General features: G+C 36.5%; 1 protein-coding gene across 3 annotated transcripts; it reads left to right on the top strand.

Moving 5' to 3' along the window:
- The first annotated feature begins 1,964 nt into the window (after positions 1-1,964).
- prkg2 (protein kinase cGMP-dependent 2) lies at positions 1,965-26,266 on the top strand. Of its 3 annotated transcripts, none has more exons than XM_073949635.1 (19): positions 1,965-2,083; positions 7,076-7,575; positions 9,993-10,159; positions 11,156-11,269; positions 14,834-14,939; positions 15,702-15,765; positions 17,039-17,116; positions 19,183-19,277; positions 19,515-19,583; positions 19,669-19,767; positions 20,949-21,102; positions 21,210-21,346; positions 21,556-21,645; positions 21,715-21,856; positions 22,675-22,838; positions 22,969-23,091; positions 23,211-23,273; positions 24,270-24,336; positions 25,274-26,266. In XM_073949635.1, the coding sequence occupies exons 2-19, from the start codon at positions 7,094-7,096 to the stop codon at positions 25,367-25,369; spliced, it is 2,310 nt and encodes a 769-aa protein (XP_073805736.1). In that variant the 5' UTR covers positions 1,965-2,083; positions 7,076-7,093; the 3' UTR covers positions 25,370-26,266.
- The last annotated feature ends 1,536 nt before the right edge of the window (positions 26,267-27,802 follow it).

Here is a 27,802-nt window from a genome sequence, read left to right as displayed (position 1 = left end):
TTGGGACATATTTAGCATATCAGTAGTGGTTGAATGCTAGTGTAGTTCAGTTCAATAATATCCCTGTTGAAGGATGATCCAAGGAAGGCCGCATCAACCCCAACCAAGCAGACCAAAGGCAACAATTGCAAGGAATCCAAACTCCACCAGTTGACATGAATAAAGAACAAACGAGAGGAGTCTGCATGCAGACTCGATGCAGTTGCAAGCTGAGCTAAATGTAATGCTTTTCATGCTCACACTTAACCCCACCCCTAACCCTCATATTGGTTTGACTAGCTCCATTGAGGGCATTATTTCTTACATTGCATCTCTGAGATATGCAGTCTTAGCTTGCAAATCAAAATCTACATCCAGATACTATTGAGAACAGACCTTGGGAGAAGCCAGGCACAGTCATGCAACCAGTTCTCCTTTAGCCAAATGCACAAAAGGCAGAGTTGCACTTTAAGACGTCGGTAACCTTGGGAGGATAAGCATCCATCACACTGTAAGTAAAGGTCAAAGTAGGTCCCAGATGGGTGTAGCAAAAAGGCTTTAATGTAGGGACACGTCTGTCATTGTGGTCTTTGCTGAATTGTAAAATGTATTGGTTACTTCACATTAAAAATGTGAGTTAACCCATTGCCCTGTACTGTAAATGACAAGGTGAATAGGTAAGAAAACCGACTAAGCCTCTTGTAACTTGGAACATTTAAGTTGACAACTTATGTTTTATTGTTGTACACAGTTTATTTACTTACTGATCACAAGGTATATTTTTTAATCATTCATTTTCTTTTATGGCTTAGTCCCTATATTTATTAATCTGGGGTAGCCACAGCGGAATGAACCACCAACTTATCCAGCACATGTTTCACGCAGCGGATACCCTTCCAGCTGCAACCCATCTCTGGGAAACTTCCATACACACTCATACACTACGGACAATTTAGCCTACCCAATTCACATGTCTTTGGACTGTGGGGGAAACCAGAGCACCCGGAGGAAACCCATGCGAATGCAGGGAGAACATGCAAACTCCGAACAGAAACATCAACTGACCCAGCTGAGGCTCGAACCAGCGACCTTCTTGCTGTGAGTTGACAGCACTACCTACTGCATCACTGCATCCCTGGTAACTTTATTAGGTAAAGATAAATGATCATGTCTTGTCTTGCATTGTTGAGACATCGATATCTTCTCTGACTGTGTGGGGCTGTGCTGAGTTCGTCCTCTGTCGCAACAACCATCAAGGCTGGATATGGGATGGATCCAAAGAAACAGACAGACTAACATGAGCATAGATGCCATTATTTTTGGTATTTTGGTGTATAGCTTTATAGTTTTTGGTTGCCTTCATTTAAACAATCAGATTTGAATTTTAAAGTTAAGTTTGTGTTTCACCTGTATGCTCGTGCTAAGAGATGGGTGTTTAATCTAGATTTAATCTGCGTAATCTGCGAGTTGGTAGATGCACTAGGAAGGATCTTCTATGTTAGTATTGATATTATGGGATATTCTATGAGAAACCAACATTATCTGTCCCTAAAATAAAATCATAAATACAGTGAACAAAGTATTTTATGCTAAAAATTACTAAAATGGACTGATGGTTGATTTTCTGTGAAATGTTCTGTAAAGGCATTTGTCATTCATTTGGTTTCCAGATTTATTTTCTTTATTAAAAACAGTTAACAAATGTACAAACCCTGTAATTGTCTTTAACCCAACTGAATCTACAGCTTTAATAGTTCTGTTATGCTAAAAACTAGAACAACAAACTTCAGAAATAGCAGGTTTGAGTTGTTATCCACATCAACTGATTAAAAACATAACAATTATAAATAAATTCTACAAATAAATATTATTTTACAAATGTCCTCATGTTTCTGTCAGTCCTGTCATATTTGCATTAAATTTAACATAAAGTGTGTGCAATACACCTTTAAGGCTATAAATTAGAGGAAGTGACATCATTTGATGGAGGAGAAGCTGACAGTGATCAACAATGCATTCTATCATTGAAATATATCATTTTCTTCTTGTTTTAATGTGATTTTTTGAGAAGGACAGGCTTAAGTCAGGCCCTGTCACAATTTTGGTAAGTAAAAATGTATATTTTTGATAGAATGTCCCTTATTATTAATTGGCCACAGTTTTTAAAGTGCTGTAATTACATCAGGAGCTCGCTGAAATGGCTGCTAAAGCTTTTAGGGGTTAGGGCTAGAATGTTTACATTTATACAATGTTTACTACGGAGCCAATATGAACTAATATGATCATGCTTCTCAGTTCTAGTGAGCACTCTAGCTACTGCATTTGAACACACTAAAGTTTGTTTATAAGGACTATAGGGCAACCAATTAGTAACCGATTACAATAATCTATTTTATCATTAGTAATCTACAGATTTATGGTATTCAAATCATGGTGCTAACATTTAAACAATAGCATTTCACCTAGGTTGCCTCATAGCAAGAAGGTTGCTGGTTTGAGCCCCGGCTGGGTCAGTTGGCAGTTCTGTGTGGAGTTTGCATGTTCTTCCCGTGTTCACGTGGGTTTCCTCAGGGTGCTCCGGTTTCCCCCACAGTCCAAAGCCATGCAGTACAGGTGAATTGGGTAAGCTAAATTGGCTGTAGTGTGTGTGTGTGTGTGCATGAGAGTGTATGGGTGTTTCCCAGTGTTGGGTTGCGGCTGGAAGGGCATCTGCTGCTTGAAACATATGTTGGATAAGTTGGCGGTTCATTCTGCAATGGCAATCCATAATTATAAAAGGGACTAAGCCGAAAAGAAAATTAATAAATGAATAAATAATCCATTAACGTGTTAATCCATTCTGCAGGATCTTTATTCAGAAAACAAACCAACAAATGAATGAATAATTGAATAATGACGCAGAGAGAGAGAGAGAGAGAGAGAGAGAGAGAGAGAGAGAGAGAGAGAGAGAGATCAATAAAATGTCCTGCTATCACGGCGGCATCGCGACTGTTCAGGGTCTGAGTGTGTAGTTACAGTTCTATCGTGGAGACATAACAAACGCTGCCCAATGCGACTCTGTGTTTGTGTGTGGTGAGTGAACCGCGCTGCTGACCGAATACACAGCTCTATTTCTGCCGTCTTTTGGTTCTTTCACAGATACGTCGAAGAAAAGTTCCTTTACAACAAAACGGTAGGGCTTTCGTTCATTTAAAACCATTTACAAACTTTGTCTCTCAGTAGCTCTTAGCCTGCTCACAGATGGGAAGAACAGGTGTAACGGCTGCATATGGCTTCTGCAACCAAGCTTAACATACTGTAAAGTAACATGTTGAGTGTTTTAGAATATCTAATATCCATAATGTTCGTTAATATTTTGTTCGTTTAGATGTGCATTTTACTTGTTAAGTTGGTTAGGATAGTCCTTACATTATTTTTGTAGCCTAGTTAAGTTACGATGGATAGACTATTGCAACTAAATTAAATAAATCTTACAATAAGTAATGTAAAAACGTAAAGATATCACATCCCTTTGAATGAATGATTTTATTTAGTTTTTGGTATTTTTTTTTAAATCTAGATATTTCTGGAAAAAAATAGAGAGATTTACTAAATTCATTCAGTATTGTGTTCAGTAAAATGTTAATATAGGATACTATACAGGTCTGATAACATTTATTCCAAAAAAAAAAAGAGAAAAAGTAGTAATATAAGAAATTCAAATATATTCCTCAGAAAATAGGCAACAATTGGCCAAGAAATCAACTAATATTTTCTTTTGTTGGGATTCAAACTGTTTTGATGTCAAAACATTAACTTGTTGTCTAACAATTAATGTATAACATGTCACTTTATTTTTACTTTATGCTAGAAATTCTATTAATAATCAAATTTCCCTTTAATATTTTTTTTCTTTTTTTAGACATTCTATTTTGTATTATCCAAGTATATATATATATATATATATATATATATATATATATATATATATATATATATATATATATATATATATATATATATATATATATAATCATCCAGTCTAAATTAAATAACACAAGTCAAGTCTCTCAATAATGTAACAACATAAGGATAATCAAATTTCCTGTGATTTCACCATCTAGATTGAATGCAAACAAAATAACGGTCTCATTGAGTTACACACTGTGTCTTTAACAAAGTTTATGTATGGAGTTGCAGGCATCTGTATGAGGTCTTGTGCTGTAAATGCTGTGATTGTACTCCAGCATTTTCTCTGTGGTGGGAGAGTCCAGTGTCCATTGTATGATGTTTGTAAGCCATAGTGAAATTCAAAACATCCCATTTCATTTTTTTTCCATCAATGAAATCTATGACATCAGCAGACAGTCCAGAAAGAGCGTTTACTGCACACTCACAGGGTGCTGGTGCCATCCGGTATTACTGTGCCTCTAAATTATTGATTAGCTCTAAATCACTGGGGCCAGCGGATCTCTCTTTCGCTCTTTATCTGAGATGTGAAAATATGGAGTATCATACTCAGACTTGTGGCACTGTCTAAGCCTCTTATAATGAGATACATGACAGGTAGATGAAAGGCTTGGGGAGGGTCCTCTAACCTTTACCATCAAAGTTGTGTTCTGTAGGAGACAAATGGCAGCATCAAATCTGACAACAAATGATCAGCACACACCCAGAAAGACCAGCAGCATTATCTATATTATTTATAAAAATCTGTGTTGGTAAAGGACAAAATGACAATCTGCGATGCATTATAATAATTAATAATACACCATGTGCAATCACACACTCGTGTTGACCCTGAGTCCCTGAGAGATGTTGCTATAAAAAGCAAACAAACAAACAAACAAATAAATAAATGAAAATATTGTAAAATCAACATTTCAGCATTCTCAATAAATAAAAAACTGCCGGTCTTTAAAAATGTAAAATTTCATTCATTCATTTTCTTTTCAGCTTAGTCCCTTTAATAATCTGTGGTTGCCACAGTGGAATGAACCGCCAACTTATCCAGCATATGTTTTACACAGTGGATGCCCTTCCAGCTGCAAACACCCATACACTCTCATTCACACCCATACCCTACGGACAATTTTAGCCTACCCAATTCACCTATAGCGCATGTCTTTGGACTTGTGGGGGAAACTGGAGCACCCGGTGGAAACCCACACAAATACGGGGAGAACATGCACACAGAAATGCCAACTGACCCAGCCGAGGCTCGAACCAGCTACCTTCTTGCTGTGAGGCAAGAGCACTACCCACTGCGCCACCGTGCTGCCCCAATTTATAATTTATTTCAGCTAGTTGCAGAGGCAATATTTCTATTTCAGCATTTCATTTTAAGTTAATTTGATACACTGTTTTATAAACTGTTTGGGGTCATATGCAGGGCTTAACATTCACACCCGCCAAATGCAGGTACTGTAGATTTCAGCTGAGGCGGGTTAGAGAGCCGCTCCCACTAGCCACTTTGGCTTACTGAAGTAATTTTATATTGTAGTTCATTAAGAAGCAGCACGACTGACAAATTAAATGTTCGTGTGACCAAAAGAAAGCAGGTAAATATTGAATGAGAGGATGATCATGTGCACGGTGAGACGCACGCTTTCTTCATTAACTGACAAGGGCTTTAATATCGTGCACATGGCTGATGTGATGTGTGTGAGTGTTTATAAATTGTGTGCGCTCCTGTTTCCTTGCGCAAAGCAACATTGCCTGCAAATGCAACTTGTGTGATCAGTTCTCTTTGAAATAGACTGGACAAAAAGTGATGCTCTTTTGCACAGTCCTGTTGGTTTCAAGGACTCCACATTTTTTTTTCTAAGCAGCTCGAGAGTTTTTTTGCCGCTTCACTTTAACCATTTTTTGAACAGATTATTATTGGGCCTAAAGTTAACTGACTGTGTGCACGTAATCATCCTTTCATTATCAAACATGGTATGTTTTCACCAGCTTTCTTTTGCACCTGCTTTTCTTATTTATGGTTTAATTATCATCCCTTAAAATAACATTGTTTTAATAGGAGATTAACTTCCCAAATACAATGCATGTATACAGCTATATTTGTTTTTATGTATTTTTTATTAGTTAAAACTTGTAGATAAGAAATAATTATTTGTTAAGTTATGTTTGGTGTGGCCAGAGAAAAAAAATGTTAAATCCTTTATGTTGAACCCTAAAAAGTTGTGTGAAATATGAACTAATTGCAATGCAAACCATGAAACCACAACCCATTTGCTCATGCTCATTGAGCAAGGTCATACACAACACACAAAAAAGTTAATTGAATGAGGAGGCTTGTAGACATAACACAAAATTTCAATCAAGAAATTTTAGCATGCCAAAGTCAAATTTCTGCATATAAAATATATTTTTCCAACAACAAAAATGTGGCTAGTGAAAATGGCGAGTGGCTATTAATGTTGAAAAACTACTAGCCACAGCGGTGGTGATCAAAAAGGTTAATTTCAAGCCTTTGTCATATGTATAAGGTTATTAGTTTTTTTTTTTAAGTAGGTACCTAATGTTGCTAATTTTAACGACACGTTAATACAATATAATGAGGACCCATTATCTGACATTAGTTAATGCATTGATTATTATTAACTAACCACGAACAATGAACTAATTTTTACATTATTTTTTTTTTATTTGGGTAACATGGTGGCTCAGTAGTTAGCACTGTCGCCTGCTGGTTCGTGTCCTGGCTGAGTGTATGGGTGTTACCCAGTACTGGGTTGCAGCTGGAAGGGCATCTGCTGGATAAGTTGGCCATAAGACAGGGCGACAGGGCAACCCCTGATGAATAAAGACTAAGATGAAAGAAAATGAATGGATGAATTATTTATTTATTTATTTATCTTTGTTCATTCTGGTTAGTAACAAAATAAAGCTGTCGATTGCTAGTTTGTCTTCGCTTGTGTCTTTTAAGTAATATAAAAGACAGTTGTTTTACGTTGTTAGTTAATATCGTAAGCCATTAAATTGCCTCTAAGACCCCTAACAGAAAGCAAAGTTAGGATTAAAATATGTTAACGCTTTATATTTTAAAGTAATTAATCTAATCACATGATGTTATTCTATTGATGAGTCTGAATCTGATTGCCTTTTACAGTGAAATTAAAGCAGCAAAATGGGAAATGGCTCGATGAAGCTGAACCCTCTAAAGCAGGTCAGTGGATCGGCCAAATCCAAAAACAATGGAGAATCAAGCTTGGTCCCTCAAGTCCTCAGAGTACGTGTGGAAGAATTAGAGACTCATCTGAAGAAGAAGGATGAAGACCTGAATGCCAAAGAGCTTCAGATCAAGCATCTGGAGGAGCAGCTGGCCCAGCAGAAGCAGACCCTCTCTGAGATCTCTGACACGTTAAGGAGCAAGTGTCTCCAGCTCAACAAGCTTCAGGACGCTCTGAAGAGTCAAGGGGAGCTGGGCCTCCTGCCCTCACCCCTCAAGGAGAAAGTCAGTCAAGGTCTCACAGGCCTGCTCAGAGAAACACTCAACAGGAGAAAAGGAGCAAAAGCTGGAGTATCAGCAGAGCCTTCATCCAGAACGTATGATTCCAGTGGGATTCCAAAGTTCTACTTCGAGAGCGCACGAGTCTGGAAAGAGCAGAGGTGGGACCTTTGATTTATTTTATGTTTTTGAGGACAAATTTCTACAGAGATGGTTGTATTTTTTTTAAAGAAATGTGACTAGATTTTCTTAAAAAACATTGATAAAGCAAAAAATGCTTCACATGCATTTTAGAAAATGCTCAAATCTTTTTTCAGATAGGCCTTTGTAAAATTAAAGTTCAAAATGACTTAAAATGGTGTAATCCATTTATATTATACTTTATATACCTAAATCATTATAGCTTTTGTTTGTTTTATATTGGTTTATTTAATGCTTTTAATATATCCGAAATTTGTATACTTTAAATGGTTTCTATATAGCTTAGGCTATTTTATCTAGATCTATGAAATTGTGTTGAGCCTACAAAAGTGGACACGTAATTTGTAAAGTTTTATGTCTTTCTGTTGTATTCATATGTGAAAACAAATATGTATTCATTATCTCCAAAATAAAAAGAGAAAAAGACCCAGCCGCTCGCGTCATCGACAGAGCTGAATCGAGTGCTCTTTTGCCCGGTTTCTCACACACAAATACATGCACCTAAACGCGCATGTTTCATGCACAAACATACCTTTTAAATGTGACAAAAACCCTCGACAATTGAAAAGTCAATAGAAAAGCAGTTGTTCCTTGCACCACCTGGTGGCTATTGCGTGAAACACAAAAGTTTTTTTTTTAAATGAAAAGGCGGTCTTTGCTGCTGCAGCACTGCACGTGACAAATTGCAGCACTGTGTGTGAAGAAACGAGTGTTCTCAGTAGCCACATCTGTATATAGAAACATCCATTGATTCATGTTTTTGTTAATGAATACAGTTTTTGTACTCTTTCAAAACCCTCTGCCATCACGTTTTTTCCTGTAAGTAATATTTCTATAGGAGCTGTTGACATGGAGTTGAACCACATTTTGGTAAAAACCCGAACTGAAAGATTAGTTATGTGTAATAACAATGAAATGACAAATGAAGGAGAAAGTACTGAACTACTATATTTAATACTTTATGTAAAAGGTTTTTTTTTTTTGGTGATGGCAGCTTAAAGACACCTCTCATATGGAGAATGAAATCACATGCATTGCTAAGGTGTGAGTGTTTTCACAGACTTCCACATCTTTATGGTAAAAATCTTGATGGTTCTGGGGGTCTCGTCTATCAAATCTGATCTTTAATTTGTATTTTATATTGGGTTCTAGTCAGGTGATCGACTGGGCCGTTTTACAGCTTGACTTTCTTTCTCTTTTCATTTGAGAGATTCCTTGGTTCTGTTTTGTATTACTGTCTTGCTAAAATGTCCATCTTCATCATCCTGCTAATGTAGATGTTGGGCTGAAATATTCATTTACACTGACGAAGGGCAGAGGGATGCTGAATAACTACAGACAGATTTGAGCTGCTGCCTGGGCTTTCACTACCTTTCTACGCCCCGCTTTCTTCATGTGTTCAATAATTTTTCCATGCTTCATTTCATTTTATTATGCATAACTTAATTTGTAAACTAATCAGATTTGTTTTCTTTGCATATGCGGGGAAAATGTCAAGTCAACATCACCTTTAGAAATATGTTTTCTGAGAAAAATGGTGACATATTCAATACTTATTTTCCTCACTGTATAATGCCTGGCGTTAGCATTTGTACATTACAGTATACATTTACAAAGTTGTTCATGAACTTACCTCTTTCCCAAAATACCATCACATCACATGTGCAAATACAGTCTCAAATATTTCTGTTTCATTGGTTGTTGAGATTGTTAAGCCAAACTGTTTTAAAGAAGAAGAGACAAAAACAAATTGACATGATCAAACTTAATGTTTTTAAATAAAATTAAGTGTGTTTCTGATCTAAATGACGTTTTTCTAAAAGGCAGTTTATTTTTTAAATTTTTTTTGTTTGATTAACTATTGGTTAATATCTTAAGTTAAGTTAATAGGTTACCCTGGGAGGCTTTGTGTGTGTATGAGTTCACATTATTTACTGTATGTGTGAGAATTTAAACCGGAATATTCATTACTGCATCAAACAACCTCAACAGCTAAATTAGATGTGCTATTTCTTCATCTTGGTAATTAGTGTATGTTTTTCATATGCTAAGCTCAGGAGAGACCATGTGCACAGATAGTCATTATGTTGGAAGGCTTAAATTGGTCTAATCTCCCTGCAAAACATCACGCTGAGATTAATTATCCAGTCTCTATTCTAACAGTGAAAATAAAGCAACTGGTGTGCTTCATAGCGTCAACTTTCCAATTAGTCCCACTTGAATAATTTGTTTTCGGTCATCCCATATGATCCAAGTTTAACTATGTCACAGCTGTCAAACAGTGTTTATCTTTATCTTATTCTTCTGATTGTCTCATGGCAAATATTGACAGCTTGTCTTTGTTGTCACCGCTTTGTTGTCAATGTCTTTCCAACAGTGTAAAGAAGCTCCTGACAGATGCTCTGAATAAGAACCAGTATCTGAGGAGACTGGAAGTGCAGCAGGTCAAAGACATGGTGGAATGTATGTATGAACGGACCTACCAGCAGGGAGAATATGTCATCAAACAAGGAGAGCCTGGAAACCACTTGTTTGTGCTTGCAGGTATAAATCCATTGCATAATTGATTGTTTTATTACACTGATTAGGCAAAACCATGAAGAAAACTTTAAGACTGTTATATATCTGCTTATAATCTAAAAATGATGCTAATTAGCACCAAAAATGTTTTTTTTGCTCGTAATCCTGGAGGAACCACTTTAATTACTACACATCAACAATATCTTTAAAGATGGTGATAAGTAGTACCTTATATTTTTTGTTAAATGCTCTGAGATGGGCATGGAGCACTGCGAGCAGAGGGAGGAGTGGGCATGGCTGATGGAGCAAGTAAAAAAGTGAAGGGCAAACAACCGTTGGCACACTGACTCAAGACAAAAAAATAAAAAAAATCTGATACAAAACATGAGGAGAAACATGATTTTATATTTTACTAAGTTAAAATGCAAAGAAATAAACAACGTGTAATTTAATGCCCTGTTATTGGATAGGCTATTCGTAATTTCATATAAACTATTACCACAATTTTTAATATTATTTTTAACAGGGCTTGACATTAACTTTTTTTAGTAGCATATTACTGTTACTTGTTTAACATTTGTAGCAGTTATATTCATTATTTGTTAATATTTAACAGTTGTCAAATATGCATTGTTTTGTTAGATTAGTCTTACACAACCTCATTGTCACAATTTATGCTTTTTTTCTGAAACGAATTTACCCATCTTTAATAGAAATGGCCATCTCAGTCACGTTCACAGTGATGATCACTTTTAAAAAGCTAAAGCTAAAGCCAAATCAAAAGCAAAAATCTCAAATATTGTTGGGGATAGTTTTGCGATTTCTAATTTATGGTAGGAACTTGTCCACCTTAATTTCTGTTGTGGTTACAGCCCTTATTACTCGCAGTTGTCAATTTTATCACTGTAGAGTAAATCAGAACAAACTCACAAACAGGGCAAACAATTTAAAGTGAAATAAGTTGCAATTACATTTGGAAAGCACAAATAATCTGTGTTTAAATACTAATTCCTCTTATAGATGGCAAGCTGGACGTCTATCAGCACAACAAACTGCTCACATCAATAGCAGTCTGGACCACGTTTGGTGAATTGGCCATCTTGTACAATTGCACCAGGACTGCATCAGTCAAAGGTGAAGTATTCATTTCTTCTTTTTCATTGTGATGTCCCACAGTGGTGTAGTTCTGTTTTTGAAAAATATGTTACGTAATTGATTCACACACAATTCAGGCTGTCCTTGTGCAACAGCTTTTTTTGTGTTCAGCTCACGCTGTGATCATAGATTGGCCACATGCAGCCTCAGGCTATCGATAAACACCAGTCTGAACTAAACACCATTGTTCTGTCTTGTAGTGGTAATTTCATTGGTTTGGCCAGTAATTTCATTTACTTGTTTGTGTGTTCAAATGACTGTAGTCATAATATCCCTCTTGATTTAGAGTACATTTTTATTGTTAGTATTATCATGTTAAGTTGTACATTCTCCCGGAGGTTTATTCTTAAAGGTGCTGTATTATAATTTTTGACCCTTCTAAAGCATAAAAATACCATAATATGTTTGCCGATATTTAAGAAACATGCCAAGTGAGCATTCTTGTTTATCTAAAAAAAAAAAACAATGCTGAAGTCAGATATTTTGCTTTGAAAATGCAGTTTTAGTTCTTTTAACCTGTCCAATGCCAGTTTAGCCAGTAAAATTTCTGCACCCCGGGTTGCCTTGGTGGAAAACCTCTTATTTCATTCATTTATTCAGTCAGAAAGGCTTGTGCCCGTGACCGAAATGCGACCTCCAGTGGACAGTTGCTGAATCCAAACTGAGATGCAGATTCAGAACTCCACACGAGGTGTTTATTAATTAGCAAATAATATAAATATTATAATAATGTAAATAATACATAAAAATATTACAAACGTAAACATTAGGTGAGCAGATTGCATTGTAACCCTGTGTCCTAACAACACGCTATATGAGGAGATTTGCAGTGATAAGCAATTTGGCTGTTTACACCAGACACAACATGACAGAAAATTAAATACAGCCATTCACATGCACAGTATATGCACTCATATATATGTTCAATCGTTCATTAATTTTCTTTTCAGCTTAGTCCCTTTATTAAAAAAGAGGACGCCACAGCGGTAATAACCACCAACTTATCCAGCACGTTTTTATGCAGCGGATATCCTTCCAGCCACAACCCATCTCTGGGAAACATCCACACACACTCATTCACACTCATACACTATGGACAATTTAGCCAATCCCAATTCACATGTACCCCATGTCTTTGGTCTATGGGGGAAAACGGAGCACCCAGAGGAAACCAACGCGAACGCAGGGAGAACATGCAAATTTCACACAGAAATGCCAACTGACTCAGCCAAGGCTCGAACTAGCGACCTTTTTGCTGTGAGGCGACAGCACTACCTACTGTGCCACTGCGTCGCCATTTATATATATATATATATATTTATATATATATATATATATATATATATATATATATATATATATATATATATATATATATACATACATACATAGAGTTGTTGAAGTCAGAATTATTTGCCCCGCTTTGAATTTTTTTTTTCCTTTTTAAATATTTCCTAAATGATGTTTAAAAGAGCAAGGAAATTTTCACAGTACGTCTGATAATATTTTTTGTCTTCTGGAGAAAGTCTTATTTGTTTTATTTCGGCTAGAATAAAAGCATTTTAGGGACAAAATTAGTAGCCCCTTTAAACTAACTTTTTTTTCAATTGTCTACAGAATAAATCATTATTACAATAACTTGCCTAATTACTCTAACCTTCCCAATTAACCTAATTACCATAGTTAAGCCTTCAAATGTCACTTTAAGCTGTATAGAAGAGTCATTGGCGACTTCCAGAAGCAGTTGTGTTAAATTGCACACTACCAAGTATCTTTGAGCCGTGTAATGGCAGCTGTATGGGACAGGTTCATCCGCATGTCTAGCAGGTATATAAGGTTTCCATACCATGCAGTTGACCAGCCAAACATTAAAGCGAAATTTACAGCAGTTGCCAGTTTTCCCAATGTAATCGGAGTGATCGACTGTACGCACATTGCTATAAAGGTGCCACTTGAAGCCAAGAAATTTGTATATGTGAATCAGAAACATTTTCATTCAATAAATGTGCAAATAATATATGATGCACACACTTATTAATGATTCCTACTTGTCTTCCTCTTGATGAAGAGTAGTCAAAATCTGATATGTAGCGGGGGGAAAAAAGAAGGTCTTCATCAGACGCTGTATTCAAACCGAGATTATGCTCGAACGTGTCAAAACGTGTTGCCATGTGTTTTACGTGCTACGCCACTCACGCTGTTATAGACGCCACAAAATTTTACACCTATACATCACACTATTTCTATTTTAATCCACTCAGTGTGATGTTCAGACCCAACTGTGTTAACCGCATCAGCTAAACTCTCCCACTCAATTTTTTCTTTTGTTTTTAATTCTGGAGGACAAACTTGCAAATAACCCCGTTTTTCTTTGGTCTACCTCCGAAAGCAGCACCTCCAAATCACATTCTGTTCAAAGTTTCTCTTTTTGCTTGCTTTTGCCATTGCTTTTTTGTTGGGTTTTGCCAAAGTATAATAATTAGCATATTAATACGGGGGAGGAGGCAGGGAGGGGTTTTGCGCTTGTGCACTCAGTTTCAGGTTCATTCGGATGTACAAAGAGAATATGTATGTGATTCGGCGTATGCAGTGTTTCATACATCAGAATTTTTTACTGCGTACGCACATTTACAGCTTTGTGCGTACGCAATGTTTTAGTATGAATTCAACACAAGTCTTCGTACATGAGGCCCCAGAAGTTGGATTATTATTATTATTTAAAAAATTTTCTAATTATTCAACTGGACAAACCCTGACTGAGGAAAGTTAAATGTACTGGCCAGTTTGTTGTTTGCCCATAGGCTTCAGTGTTTTAATTTAAAACAAGTTTTAACAGATTTCAAGATAATCCATTCAGTAGCGAATTTGCATTTATGTGGCTTACATTTTTTTTTAAAAAAGCACCTTATGTCCACTTTTTTTTTTTTTTGCTGTCACCATTCTCACTTGTGTGTCACCCAAAATACCTTATTCATACACGGGAAAAAAAAACAATCCACTGGCACTGCTTGTATCTGAAGGCAGCCACTGCCTCTCACATGATTGTAGGGAAAGTCTCAGCCAAACAAAATGTCCATATTCGCTTTGGGGGCGGGAGGACTCAAGGAGAGAACATGATTTAACCCTTTCTGCGTGTCTAGGTTAATGTTGACAGCACGATTTTTAAAAAGTGGATTAAATTATTGGTGGGGATATTTCTATGGTCGGTGGATATTGGTGGGGACAAGTCCCCTCTATCTATCCTAAATCTGCGCCCTAGTGCACTCACTCACAAAATGGTAAGGTTTATAATCTAATTAATACATAGTAACCCTTTTTAGCATTCCTAATGTTAAACAAATAGTTTTTTACTCTTGCGTATTTTATTTTCAACATTTTCATTTACTAATTCACCACAATAAAATGTAATGACTTCCTAATGGGCCTATTAGAAGCAGCTGTTGTTTTGAAGTCACTGAACCGCTGAAGTTTAAATGGACACTCAGCGAGGAGTGAGGGAGCTCCTGGTATTTCCCTGACCTGCTGTTTTGTTTTTGATCACAGCGGCCAGCAATGTGAAGACATGGGCTCTGGATCGAGAAGTCTTCCACAACATCATGCGCATGACTGCCGAGGCTCGACACGAGCAATACCGCAACTTCCTGAGAAGGTAATGCAAACTGTTCATCCCTCCCACTGTTTACTGTGGTGTCCTACCACATAATGTGTAGCCAAGCATTAGCTGACGGGAAAACTTCAAAGAGTGTTTTTTGTGTGAAGTGTTGTGGAGATCAAACACACAACCTATAGCTAGTTTTTTTTTTTTTGTATTAGCCGTGTTATTGATAATGTAGAGGTCAGTGGCCTTAACGGTCTGCTTGAAGTGACCTTTGGGGCCTTTCTTATATAACTATCTGTTTAAATAACATACATGAAAGGATGAAAATGCCATAATTCAATTTAGGGCCTCTCAAAGACATTCTAATGAGCAAAGATATAGAGATATTATCTAACAAGATGAAATAAACACAACTGTTCTCCATAACCATTGATTCTATCTGAGTAAAAGGGGCAGTCTTAAATTGGTGGAATCAGTTTAGTCAATCATAGATCAAAATTTAAGCCAATATGATTAACATACTATTGAAATAGTATGAAAAAAATGGCTTGTCTTCTACAAATGTCCTAACATTTTATTTTATTTTGTTTTATTGCTTTGCTTTATTTTATATTTTTTATTTGTTATTTTATTTTTTAATTAATTATTTTATTTTATTTTATTTATTTTATTTAAATTTATTAACATTTATTTTATTTTATTTTATCTTATTTTATTTTATTTTATTTTATTTTATTTTATTTTATTTTATTTTATTTTATTTTATTTTATTTTATTTTATTTTATTTTATTTTATTTTATTTTATTTTACAGTGTTTCACTTCTTGCCAGTCTTCCTGGGGACAAGCTAACAAAGATTGTGGACTGCTTAGAGGTGGTAAGTAAAACATTTTTTAACATTAGTAAGATCTGATGGTTAAAAAAAAGGATTTACCAATGCCATCTGATCCAATATACCCATCTGTAGTGAATAGTCTTCAGATGTCTCACTCTGAAGTGCTAATTCTGAACAAACAGTGTTGATATTCCATCTTTCACCACCTGGCCCAGTATATTTTTACCACAGTTATTTGACTAAGACAGAGCAGAGTTTTCGCTCCAATCGAGGGGACGAGTGATTTGTTAAAGATGTTTGCAGCAGCCACAGTAGGCTGCTGACTGATTTATTCCATTTCTCCATGAGGGGCCAAAGTGAGTTTTTCTAAAAGAGTGTGGGCTTTGTCAACTCAACGTCAAATAAGCCTCCTCGTGTTCTTCCATGCTGAAAAAACATCAAGGACATTCTTCTCGATTGTCGGCCCCTGGGGTCGAATGGGAGAATGTCGTTATTCAATCACTCCGATGGAGTTGATTATATTCTCCTCTCTAGGGGTAAGGAAGCAATGTAACCCAATAGTGGCCCAGATGTTTTGGACTGAAACATGCAGATAATGTGGAACTCTATCATTAAACAGTGGGAAATGGAATGCAGACGGGACACGAGAAGCGAACAAATGTTTTGAGACCCTAAGCGGAGTGTGGCATGCCTAGATAGCTCATAATGAAACAGCAGAACTCTGTCAGAAAGACAGTTGGGGGTGGAGATCGGTTAAGAGCGAGGACCAGAGAAATGAAGACTCTGAGATCTGATGGACCTCTAAAATGTTATTAAATGCTTAAATTAATCAGTTTGGCAGAACATTATGTCAAACATTGTTGATGAGATTTGAGCTTACTTTTAAATTAAATCCACCAAATTCCTATGTAAATCGAACATTATCTTTGTAAATTGCTTGAAAAAGCCTTCTTGTTCACCAATAGTTGAAGGAATAGCAGTTCAAGCACAGAGTCCTCAAGGAAATGGACACATTTTGGTCATGTAAAAGCTTACTCTGAAAGATTACCAGTTCTCATACGAGTTTATAATTGTTTTTAATATAAAGGGTTTGAACTTAAATGTTTTAATTGTCAATTTTTCATCAACAAAACTGACACAAAACATTGTTTGAAATATGTATGTGTAGTAGATGTCTCTTCTGATATCCCTGTGGAAGCAGACATGACAGCCTTCCTGTTGTCTCCCTGAGGGGAATCTCTCCGGGAACACGACAGCAGTGGCTGGATGGTAAAATCAATAGCTAAATAAGTTTTGTCTTGTGTTTCCTGCTCAGGAGTATTATAATAAAGGAGATTACATCATCCGGGAGGGAGAGGAAGGAAACACCTTTTATATAATTGCCAATGGAAAGGTAAATTGCAGTATATTCTTGTCAACTTCTTTTGTGTTACTGTATTTTGTGTATTAAGCTTAACATTAAATTATGTCTTAGTCCATGATATTACATATTGTTCCGGTCAGAGGATAAACCTGTGGCCCCATTTCACAAACAGGACATAGCTGAAGCTAGGACTAGACCTTTGTTGAATTAGTTTATTTGAACAGCTTTAATAAAAATTACTTAGAAAAACAGATTAGGATGCAGTGTGCATCCTAAGATAAATCTATGGTGCTGACATATTTTAAGATATCTCACTATAAATTATTTTCAATTAAGACAACTCAAGCATGAAATTTAATCTATGACTAGTCATAAGTTTTGTCTGTGAAACTGGGGTCATTTGTCTAAACCAGGGGTGTTCAAACTTGGTCCTGGAGGACTGCTGTCCTCAATAGTTTAGCTTCAGCTTCCTTCAACACACCTGCCTGGACGTTTCTAGTATATACCTAGAAAGAGCTTGATTAGCCAGTTCAGGTGTGTCTAATTAGGGTTGAAACTAAAATATGCAGGACACCGGCCCTCTAGGACTGAGTTTGAACATCCTAGTTCGAGACCTTCTTCTTTTCGGGAAATTTGAAAATACCTGTATTTAAATAAATAACTAACACTGCGATATTAAACGCTGTATTGTGGCTTTAAAAATGGCCAGATAACCAAATGTGTGGTTTTTTTGATTAACATTTCACTAAATACAAAAATCAAGGTGAAATGAAGTGGTTGCTCTGTGGGCACTTGTTTTTTTCCCTTATCATAATATATGATTGGCCAAAATCTAATGTTAAAAAAAGATAAAGATTATTTAATACAGAACTGGCTACGACTACATGAAAATAAGACACTGCTCATACAGTAATTATAAAACATTAGCATTCACAGAAGCAGTGAAAATGTTTATACATATTTAAATAACCATTTGCTTAACAAGAAGACAAAAATGGCTATGTCTACAGTACATGCAACCAGATAATCTGACTCAGTCAGATTTAACAGCCTTCATGTAAACATCTGCATCAACCTGACTGAACCTAATCTGAATGACACTGGATCAGATTGAATTTGCATTTGTGATATGATCATACTGTCAGCCCTTTACATTGTTTACTACAATCACTTCTTATTTTAATTTCACAAAAGCTGTTCTTATTTCTGTACAGTATATGTCTGCTGTTGTCAGATGATGAGGCCTTTTAAGATGCATATATATAGTCACTTCCAATCTGCTGTTCTGCACATCCAACATTCAGGTTTATTTAGAAAACACCATCTTTCAAAATTGAAATGATAGAAAGTAATTTTTCTACCTTATTTTTGTTGATTGTAAAACTTAAAAATAGCTTAAAAATAGTGTAGATGCAATAATGAACAAACTTATTCGATGCTAGAGATAACCATCAAAAAACAAAAACAAAAGCGATTTGACCCACATGCAGCACCATTTTTCCAGTCCACTAATCCTCATGGACTTCACTGCAGATGCTGATGTGGGGCTGTGGGAGGTCGAGCGCGTTCAGATAAATCAGTAATTCGACACTGAAGGGGTTAAGAGACAGGACTCTCCGCTGGGAAGCAACAGGAACTGTTTAGCATGAGCTCGCCAGGCTCGGATCCCCTGTTGATTCCTGCCTCACTGTCGCTCAAGATGGGGGTGAAGCACGATGTTTTACTGAGTGAGAGAGAATTTAATTACCGGAAATGATGGTTCTCGTCAGCCTGTCTCCACCATGTCCGAGAGCATGTTGGGAATAAAGCCATTAGTGCTGGCCACCAAAAAAGGGTGCTCAGTAAGGTCAAGCAGGTCACTTGGGTTTTATGTATCATTTTACAGGATTGAGAATTCAATGAACCGACTCCAGTTCTTCCATATCAGTTATAACTAGATACAATTTGTTGAATTGTGTTTCTTTGAAATGACCTTATATAATAAAGTGACTAAATATATATTTATACATATATACATATTAAATAAGGCAATATAAAAACAACTTTTGTTCTTGGTACTTTTAGTAACATGACCTCTGTCTTTCTGTGTTGGGCAGATTAAAGTCACACAGAGCACACAGGATCATGAAGAGCCTCAGATCATCAACACCTTGGGGAAGGGGGATTATTTCGGAGAGAAGGCCCTCATCAGGTGCTGCTCTTCTTCAACCCCTGCTCCATTTTCATTCCCCCACTTTAATCCAGATTTAAAAAGCTTTTTGTATATGAGGACTTTTCCCTCAGCAACAGAGAACATTCATGTCGTCTATTTATTAGCTAACAGAATATTATTACAAACAAATCCATAAACTTTTCATTTTAGAAGACATCTGTTGAGTTGAGTTGACGTGTAACAAACTTAATGAGTTCCTGCTTTGTCCCACAACAGTGATGATGTGAGATCTGCAAATATAATCGCAGAAGAGGATGGTGTGGAGTGCCTTGTGATTGATCGAGAGTGAGTTCACACTTCAACATCACCATCATTCAGCTGATTTTGATTTAGCTCTGTACTCAGTAACAACAACATTATCTTCTTACAGAACTTTCAGTCAGACTGTTGGAACTTTTGACGAGCTTAAGAAGTATCTTCAGAGCTATGTCGATAGTTTGGCACGAGATGATAAGAAAAGAAATGCTAAGTAAGTATTGGTTTGTTTTTTTGTATAATTGCAAAGTACTGTGTGGGCATCACGGTAGCTCAGTGTTTAGCCCTGTTGCCTCACAGATAGAAGGTCACTGGTTTGAGTCCTGCCTGGGTCAGTTGGCATTTCTGTGTGGAGTTTGCATGTTCTCCCCTTGTTCGCATGGGTTTCCCCCACAGTCCAAAGACATGCGCTATTGGTGAATTAGGTTAACAAAATAGGCCGTAGACTATGTTTGTGAATGTGAGAGTATATGGGTGTTTCCTAGCTCTAGGTTGTGGCTGGAAGGGCATCCACTGCGTAAAACATATGCTGGAGTCGTTGTTTTTTTATGAAAAATGGTTAGTCTATGGAATCAGTGTGAAACAGTGTGACAATTTGTATTCTTAGGATTGTTAAGCATTGCTAATTGCTTAACATATTATGTGGCGTTAATTTAAAATCTTGACTAGTTTAAAGCAGCATATTTCACTTAAAAACATTTCAATCCACAGTCCGCTTATTTATCTGTATATCTGTTGTGAGGTCACTAATGAAATGTTTCTCTTGAATTTTTGTGAACTTACAATATTACATTTCCAAGCTTTTTCTTCAAACAGTGGTTAATGTCACATGTTTTTCACCTGGTTCTTTCATTTTCCTTCAGCTTGGTCTCTAATTCAGAAGTCAACACAATTAACTGTCAACTACAGTATTGCAGCACTTCCAGCCACAAACCAGTAGTGGGAAACACCCATACACTCTCACATTCACCTACACTCATACACTACGGCCGATTTAGTTTGCGCAATTCACCTTGGACTTTGGACTGTGGGGGAAACACATGCAAACACGAGGACAACATGCAAACTCCACAAAGAAATGCCAACTGGACTCGAACCAGCAATCTTCTTGCTGTGAGGCAACAGTGCTAACCACTAAGCCACCTCCCCTTTTCACTTGGTTATTTTTTTTTATTGCTAAATCCCATCTAAAGGGATCAAATATTTTCAATCTACAACGTGATCTTAAACTTTTTGAATCCACTGTATTTTTGACAATTTCAGAATTTTTTAACCAGCTAAAAACACAGATTTGTCACTCTGTGAAATTATACTATAGCTCAGTGGCTGTTTTAAAATGAATGGCCAAAATATTGATCATCTCCTTTCTCTAAAACGTCTTGCGTGTTCTTTCAGGAGGTCAGGAAGCTGCACTCCACCCAACACACCAGTGTCACATGACATGATCGAGCTAAAGGAGAGAGAGAGCAGCTTTGCATCCACTATACCCTTCACCTGCCTCGAGGCTATTGCCACTCTGGGAGTCGGAGGCTTTGGCAGAGTTGAACTGGTTAGAAGTTTATTCACAATATTCACACTTCCTCCTCAGGACATAAATCATCGTTTACACTGAATAAAAAAGTGATATGAGCAATAATGATGCCAGTTGTGTTCCAGGTGAAACTGAAGAATGAAAATGTGACATTTGCTCTGAAATGCATCAAGAAACGGCACATTGTGGATAACAGACAAGAAGAGCACATTTACTCTGAGAGGAGGATCTTGCTGGAGACAAACTGTCCTTTCATTGTGAAGTATGTTAGTCTAGCATGATCATACTGTCGTAGAAATGTCCGTTTAGTGACATTTTTAGGAAATATCTTGGTAATTTCATTGTTAATTGCTTTGAAGAAAAGATATCAACTGACTCCCATGGGTTAATTGTTGAAGAGTGTAACCAAAAATGACATTAAACATGTACTTATTAATGTTTTGATGTTATATATTTTATTTTTGCTCCTAGAATGTACCGCACATACAAAGACAACAAGTATGTGTACATGCTGCTAGAGGCCTGTCTGGGTGGAGAGATCTGGAGTCTTCTGAGGGACAGGTCAGCTCTACTGCATGGATGTTTTCCGGGATTGAGGAGTATGCTAAAAGTGTCTCCGTGTTAATACAGGGGGAGTTTTGAAGAGTACACTGCAAAGTTCTGCGTGGGCTGTGTAACAGAGGCTTTTGAATATCTGCATAATAATGGCATCATATACAGAGACCTAAAGCCTGAGAATCTGATGCTGGACACAGATGGATACGTCAAGTTGGTGAGCTTTAGAGCAGCAAACATCAGTTCGAAATCACTTCAGGGTTTTCCACGCTACAATTAGTTATCCTTGGGGAAGCATTGGGGAAAGTTACCTAAATTAATGCATTACAATATCGCCTTACTCGTTTACTGCATTTATAAAAAGTAATGCATTATTGGAATGATATGCCTGAGATGACAAGTCTTAGGCTTAAGGAAATGTAAATTTACATCTGTCTAGTGGAAGCGCATGTCAAACAAACCTTTTAGACCTTAAAAATTATTGCATTATCCGACATTAGTAGCAAAGACATTAATATATAAAGGATGCATAATGAAAAAATGTGATGATTTACTTGTTTAAATTACTATTTAATTAAAGTAGATTTGCATACTATACAGTTTTAGTGCATCATTTAGAGGGATACTGAATTTGTTTTGTGGAAGTGATATAATTAAATGCATGTAAATTTTTATATGTATTCATATGATAACGTTTTACACTTTACATTCTTAACCATTTTAAATGTCCTTATTTGCATATTTGCAATGTCACCAATTGGGTGATTGTGGCATTTGACCTGTTTACATAAAGGCTCTAACATTTTATGTGCTTATGTCATATTACATATTTCCGTTTGCGCAAGTTGTTTTTTTTTCTGAATGACTATAAATGTAAGAATGTCTCTTCTTCATTCAGGTTGAGAATTTAACACATTAATCCTGCTTCTGAATTACAAGTGTGAATTTTTCCTTTATTTGTGGTTTAAAGCTGAGTTTAGAGCTAGATGTGTCAAAGTTTTGAGTTTTGAAAAGTCCTTTATTATCTTCTGTCAGGTGGATTTTGGCTTTGCCAAGAAGCTGAAGTGTGGCCAGAGGACATGGACATTCTGTGGGACTCCAGAGTATGTGGCGCCTGAGATCATCCTCAATAAAGGCCACGGGCTTAGTGTCGACTTCTGGTCTTTAGGAATCCTGATATTTGAACTTCTTACTGGAAGGTTTGTTTCAGCTTAACTTCTTACTTTTTTGTCATAAATACAGTGTGGAGGAAGATGTGTCGTAATACAGATGCGTATATAAAGCCTGCTCTAACTAACAGAGACATATCTGATCTGATTGTTCCTTAAGCCCGCCTTTTACTGGCTCAGATCAGATGATTATATATACATTCATTCTGAAAGGAATTGAGAAGATGGACTTCCCGAAAAAGATCACCAAGAGGCCAGGTGACCTTATTCGAAAGCTGTGCAGGTATGATCATGCATCATTCATTACTCAATCTTATGTCTTTCGCCTCTTTTCTGCAACTGTTTGGGTCCCAGTGCAATATTTTATAATATTGTTTTGTTGTCTAATTTTATTTCATGAAGACAAAACCCTTCAGAGCGACTGGGCAACCTGAAGAATGGAATAACTGATATTAAAAAGCACAGGTGAGAAAACAGTTTGCACCAACATCTGTTGTTTAACTCACAAGGGTGACATTTACACTACAGCGTTTTAACTAAAAAGCAAAACTTTCAAGCATTTTGCTTGTTTATTTACACAGCAATGGGGTTTTGTAGGTCTGAAAAGTTGGATTTTTGATAACTACACTATTATTGTCTCCTGGTAAACTACAAAAACATGATTTTGTGAATGTTTATTATATGTAAAGTCTAGAGGGGTTTAGTCATTTTAGCAGATACTTGTGAATGGGGTAGGCTTGAAAGTGTTGTGATCTATATACCAAAAATTTACATCATTTTATTTAAAGAGTAAGAATTTCTAACACACATTATTGATCTGAACCAAATTATTGTTTTCTTAAAGCCTGCCAAAGGTTATGACAAGTCAAACAGAAAAGAGCCTATTAAAATCAGTCAGAGTAGTGCACCTTTTTCTGCATAGTTCTTTTCTAGATGATTTAGCACAGGGCTGCCCAAACTCAGTCCTGGAGGGTCAGTGTTCTGCATAGTTTAGCGCCAACCTCAATTGGACACACCTAACCTAATGCAAGTTGGAGCAAAACTATGCAAGACACTGATCTTCCAGGACTGAGTGTGGGCATCTGTGATTTACCAACTAACACATCTTTTACTTGGTTTACACTACAAAAATAAGCAGAATAATGTACATTACAGTGCAATCCATGCTGTTGCTTACATTAGATTATCTCCAAAATGACCACGCACATAAGAAAAACAGTCAAAATTGTGACATAAATGACAACACAGCATTGTGTTTAATAAATGCTTCCTGACTTTAATTTCTTGGATGTTTACTCTTTTGCATTTGCTAACGATTTCTATGATGTTAGGAAACATTATATGTGCATTTGGCACTTCTAAAGTGGGCATGATCCACAAACACTAACTTTGAGATCTGTGTCAGTGTCACTTAAAGGCATTTCATTTATAATAAGGCAGTATGTTGTTTTTGGTGTTTAGATGGTTTACAGGTTTCAGCTGGAGTGGTCTGAAAGCCCGAAATCTGATATCACCACTTAAAAGAGAGGTAAGAGACACAAACTCATTGTCTAGAGGTCATTTTAATGTAGTATCATACTGTGCTGTATACTCCACTGTTTACAAGTTTGAAGTTGGCAATGCATTTATTTGACCAAAAATACAGTAAAACATAAATATTACCATTTCAAATAACAGTTTTCCATTGTAGTTTATTCCTGTGATGACAGCTTTTCATGCTTCATAACTTGTTTTCAGTGTCACATGATCCTTAAGAAATGTGTTGATTTGATGCTCAAGAAATTGTAGTAATATTATAAACGTTAAAATTATTTTTAATAATAATCAGAAAGATAAAAAAACAGCATTTATTTGAAATAAAAATCTTTAACTATATTAGAAATGCCTTCCCTGTCATGTTGAATAAAAGAAAAAAAATGATTTAACTCTTTAACTGCCCCACCAAAAAATGTTTTCTGGATAGCATGTCTTAACTTCTAACGTTGCTAGTTAACACACTCAATACATTTCTTTTAACACATCCCATAATTTGTAAAATATCAAAAATACCAAATTGTTGATATGTCGATTTTATGGTTTAAGTACCGGACTTACTACATATACTATGAAAAATCAGAAAATAAGAAGTGTAAGACCAATGTATTTAAAAATATTCAGAATAAAAAATTTTGAATACTAAACTATCTTTATTTAGAAAAAAAATATTTCAGATTGTCATTTAACATGTTTTCTAGTTTGTTTATTTTTACAATAAAACCAAAATCAAGTGTAGTTTTTTTGTGTAAATCAACAATAATGTATGTGTAACAATTATATAAAACAGTCTTTATTTAAAACAGTAAAAACATGGTCAACCATTTGTTTGAGCATGCAGTAAAATGGTTAAAATGGAAAACCCTTATTGACCTCAAACTTTTGAACAGTAAAGTTTCATATTTTCACTTCCATCTTTCTTTTTTCTTCAGGTGAAGGGACCCACTGACCACAGTTACTTTGACAGTTATCCTCCTGAAGAAGAAATCCCTCCAGATGAAATGTCAGGCTGGGACACAGACTTCTAACTGACCCCCTGATGCACCCATGTGTTCAAACAAAACTCTTGTGCCATTTGTCATTTGCTAGCCTTTCTTCAGCTGATCCTCAGCCCATGACGCCAACAGAAGCAGTTCATGTGCCCCAACAATGAACTCCTTGACTGGAGGGTGAAGAGCAGAGGCGGAGAGACATAAGAAACAAATTGTTTCGCTGTCTTCATGTTCTCATGCATTGTGATGGTAAACATATTTGACAGAAGCTGGACCACTGACATGTCATAGCAGGATCAGCCTGTGAGAATGATGGGATCGTGGAGGATGGTGTGAAACCATTGGTAATATTTACTTTTGGACGTGTGGAGAGGTCTGTGGTTTGACAGGAAGGTGAGATGTTCCTCGTTTTAGAAGAGCTGGTGATGTCATGTATTTGAGCTGCTGAAGGTAATAACCACCCGCGACTGTGACCGAATGCCCTGATGAGCTTTCAAAGGTTACCCTCAGCGGGCGAAAGGCGTCTAGAGTCTAAAGGCCTGATCACACCAAGGATAATAACTTATAGTGCTGATGATAAAGATATGGCTTGAAAAGTCACTCCAGATATAATGATTACAGACTAAACTATGACAAAAGCAGAGGAAAGATATGTTTAAAATTTATTTTAAGGCCCAAGTATACTTCAAATTAAATAGTTCAAATAAATAGTTCAAAACAGCTCACCAAAGTCCTGAGTCGTGGCTGGGCTCTGCGGACTGCCACCGACTTGCAGTGCCGGTGTTCGTACCGATAAAAACATATGCTTAAAATTCTAAAATGTATTGTGCTGCATGGTGCAATGCAGCTCGTTGTGGAGTGGCGCATCCGATGTGCGACCCCCTTTACATTCAGTGTCTATTTGCAGCAAATAAAATACAATGTAAAAATGTGGCATGTCTTGGGGGCACTTCTCATCTGATCTCATCTCTCTCAGCTGCCATTATTGTTGTGTTGTTTACACACAAGGAGCATGACACATTTACAACCTTGCCTACTGCAACACAATGTTCGAAAACTGTATACCGTCTCACAACCTTTTTGAACTTGAATTTGCCCCCCAAAGAGGATTGAAAAAGAACTACATTTCAAGTATACAGAGCCCTTAAGAACTTTTTCAGGACAGCCAATCAGAATCCATCCTGCTTTTCTTAGTGTTCCGCATGGGTATAGACCTTTTTCATAGAACGTAAAATTACCCATTAGGCTTTGCGTGTGTGCGTAAGGAGGATGCTTCGAATTTCCGGTCGGCAGCTTCATGCGTATAGAGTCAAATTTGGATTGCTTTGAAACTATAGTTTTTTTAATCTATTTTCATTGCTTTTAAGGTCTTTAAACTAATACTGATGTTGAGTAGCGCCATCTTCTGGACTGATCATTTAAAAAATACAATCTAATAGCAATGTAAAACAAGTCATCGTCAGATGGCATCTTGTGCCACTTAAATGAAGCCTCATCATCACTAAAGTCAACATTTTCTTTTTTATATATAAATATAACCAACCCAAACAAACACACTAACACACTGATTGAAAGAGTGGCACAAAGTGAAAATAGAGTTGCGTTTTGAAATGACAGAAAATTACATGGTAATCCTACAGCCAGCAGAGTATCAAGAACATACTTTTATTGGTAATTTTATAAAAAAAAATACCTGTTAAATTTCATTCCAGTAATATGGTTTGCTCTATAATGCAGTAATTTATTACGTGAGATGTGTGTGTGTGCGCATTGAGCACAGTGTAACAGATGACTTGTCAGGAACACTTACACTGTATTTCAACATCTTATCTGACAGATAAAAAGTACAGTATAACGGCTTTAACACACATCATTCAAAATCAAAAAAGTTGTGCATTGCAAAAACATTCCATAATCCACTCAAAATGGTACTGACGATCCACTTTTGGATTGATAATTAGCAGTCAAGAAATGCTGTAAACGTAAGTTCTAAGCATCCTACAGGAAGACGCTGGTCGCTATGAGTCTCCATGCAGCAATGAAGAAAAAGTTCTATACTGTAGGTGCGCCAGTGTTCAATGATATGCAGTTTAGGTCAATTGGATAAAGTAAATTATAGTGTATAGACAGTGTGTCTGTGTGTGTGTGTGTGTGTGTGTGTGTATGTATTTGAGAGTGTATGGGTGTTTCCCACCATTGGGTGTTGTAAAGTAGTGCACTCTCAGTGCAGGGTTGTGGCAGGAAGGGCATTCGCCAGTAAAGCATGTGCCAGGGTAACTGGTCAATCATTGCACAGTGGCAACGTCTGATAAAGTTGAGGATAAGCCAAAGGAAAAAGAGTGAGTGTATATACTTTATATTGCATTGGTGTTGATGCTATAAATATTTTTATATGTATTGTTCTTGGTGTGAACGAGCCTTAGGGTCTATTCACCTGAAAATGGAATTTTCATTTATTCACCCCCAGGC

The sequence above is a fragment of the Danio rerio genome, chromosome 5, assembly GCF_049306965.1.
Source record: "Danio rerio strain Tuebingen ecotype United States chromosome 5, GRCz12tu, whole genome shotgun sequence".
NCBI lineage: Eukaryota > Metazoa > Chordata > Actinopteri > Cypriniformes > Danionidae > Danio > Danio rerio.
Note: the sequence above shows the minus strand (reverse complement) of the source record. Positions and strands in the feature narration are given on the sequence as shown.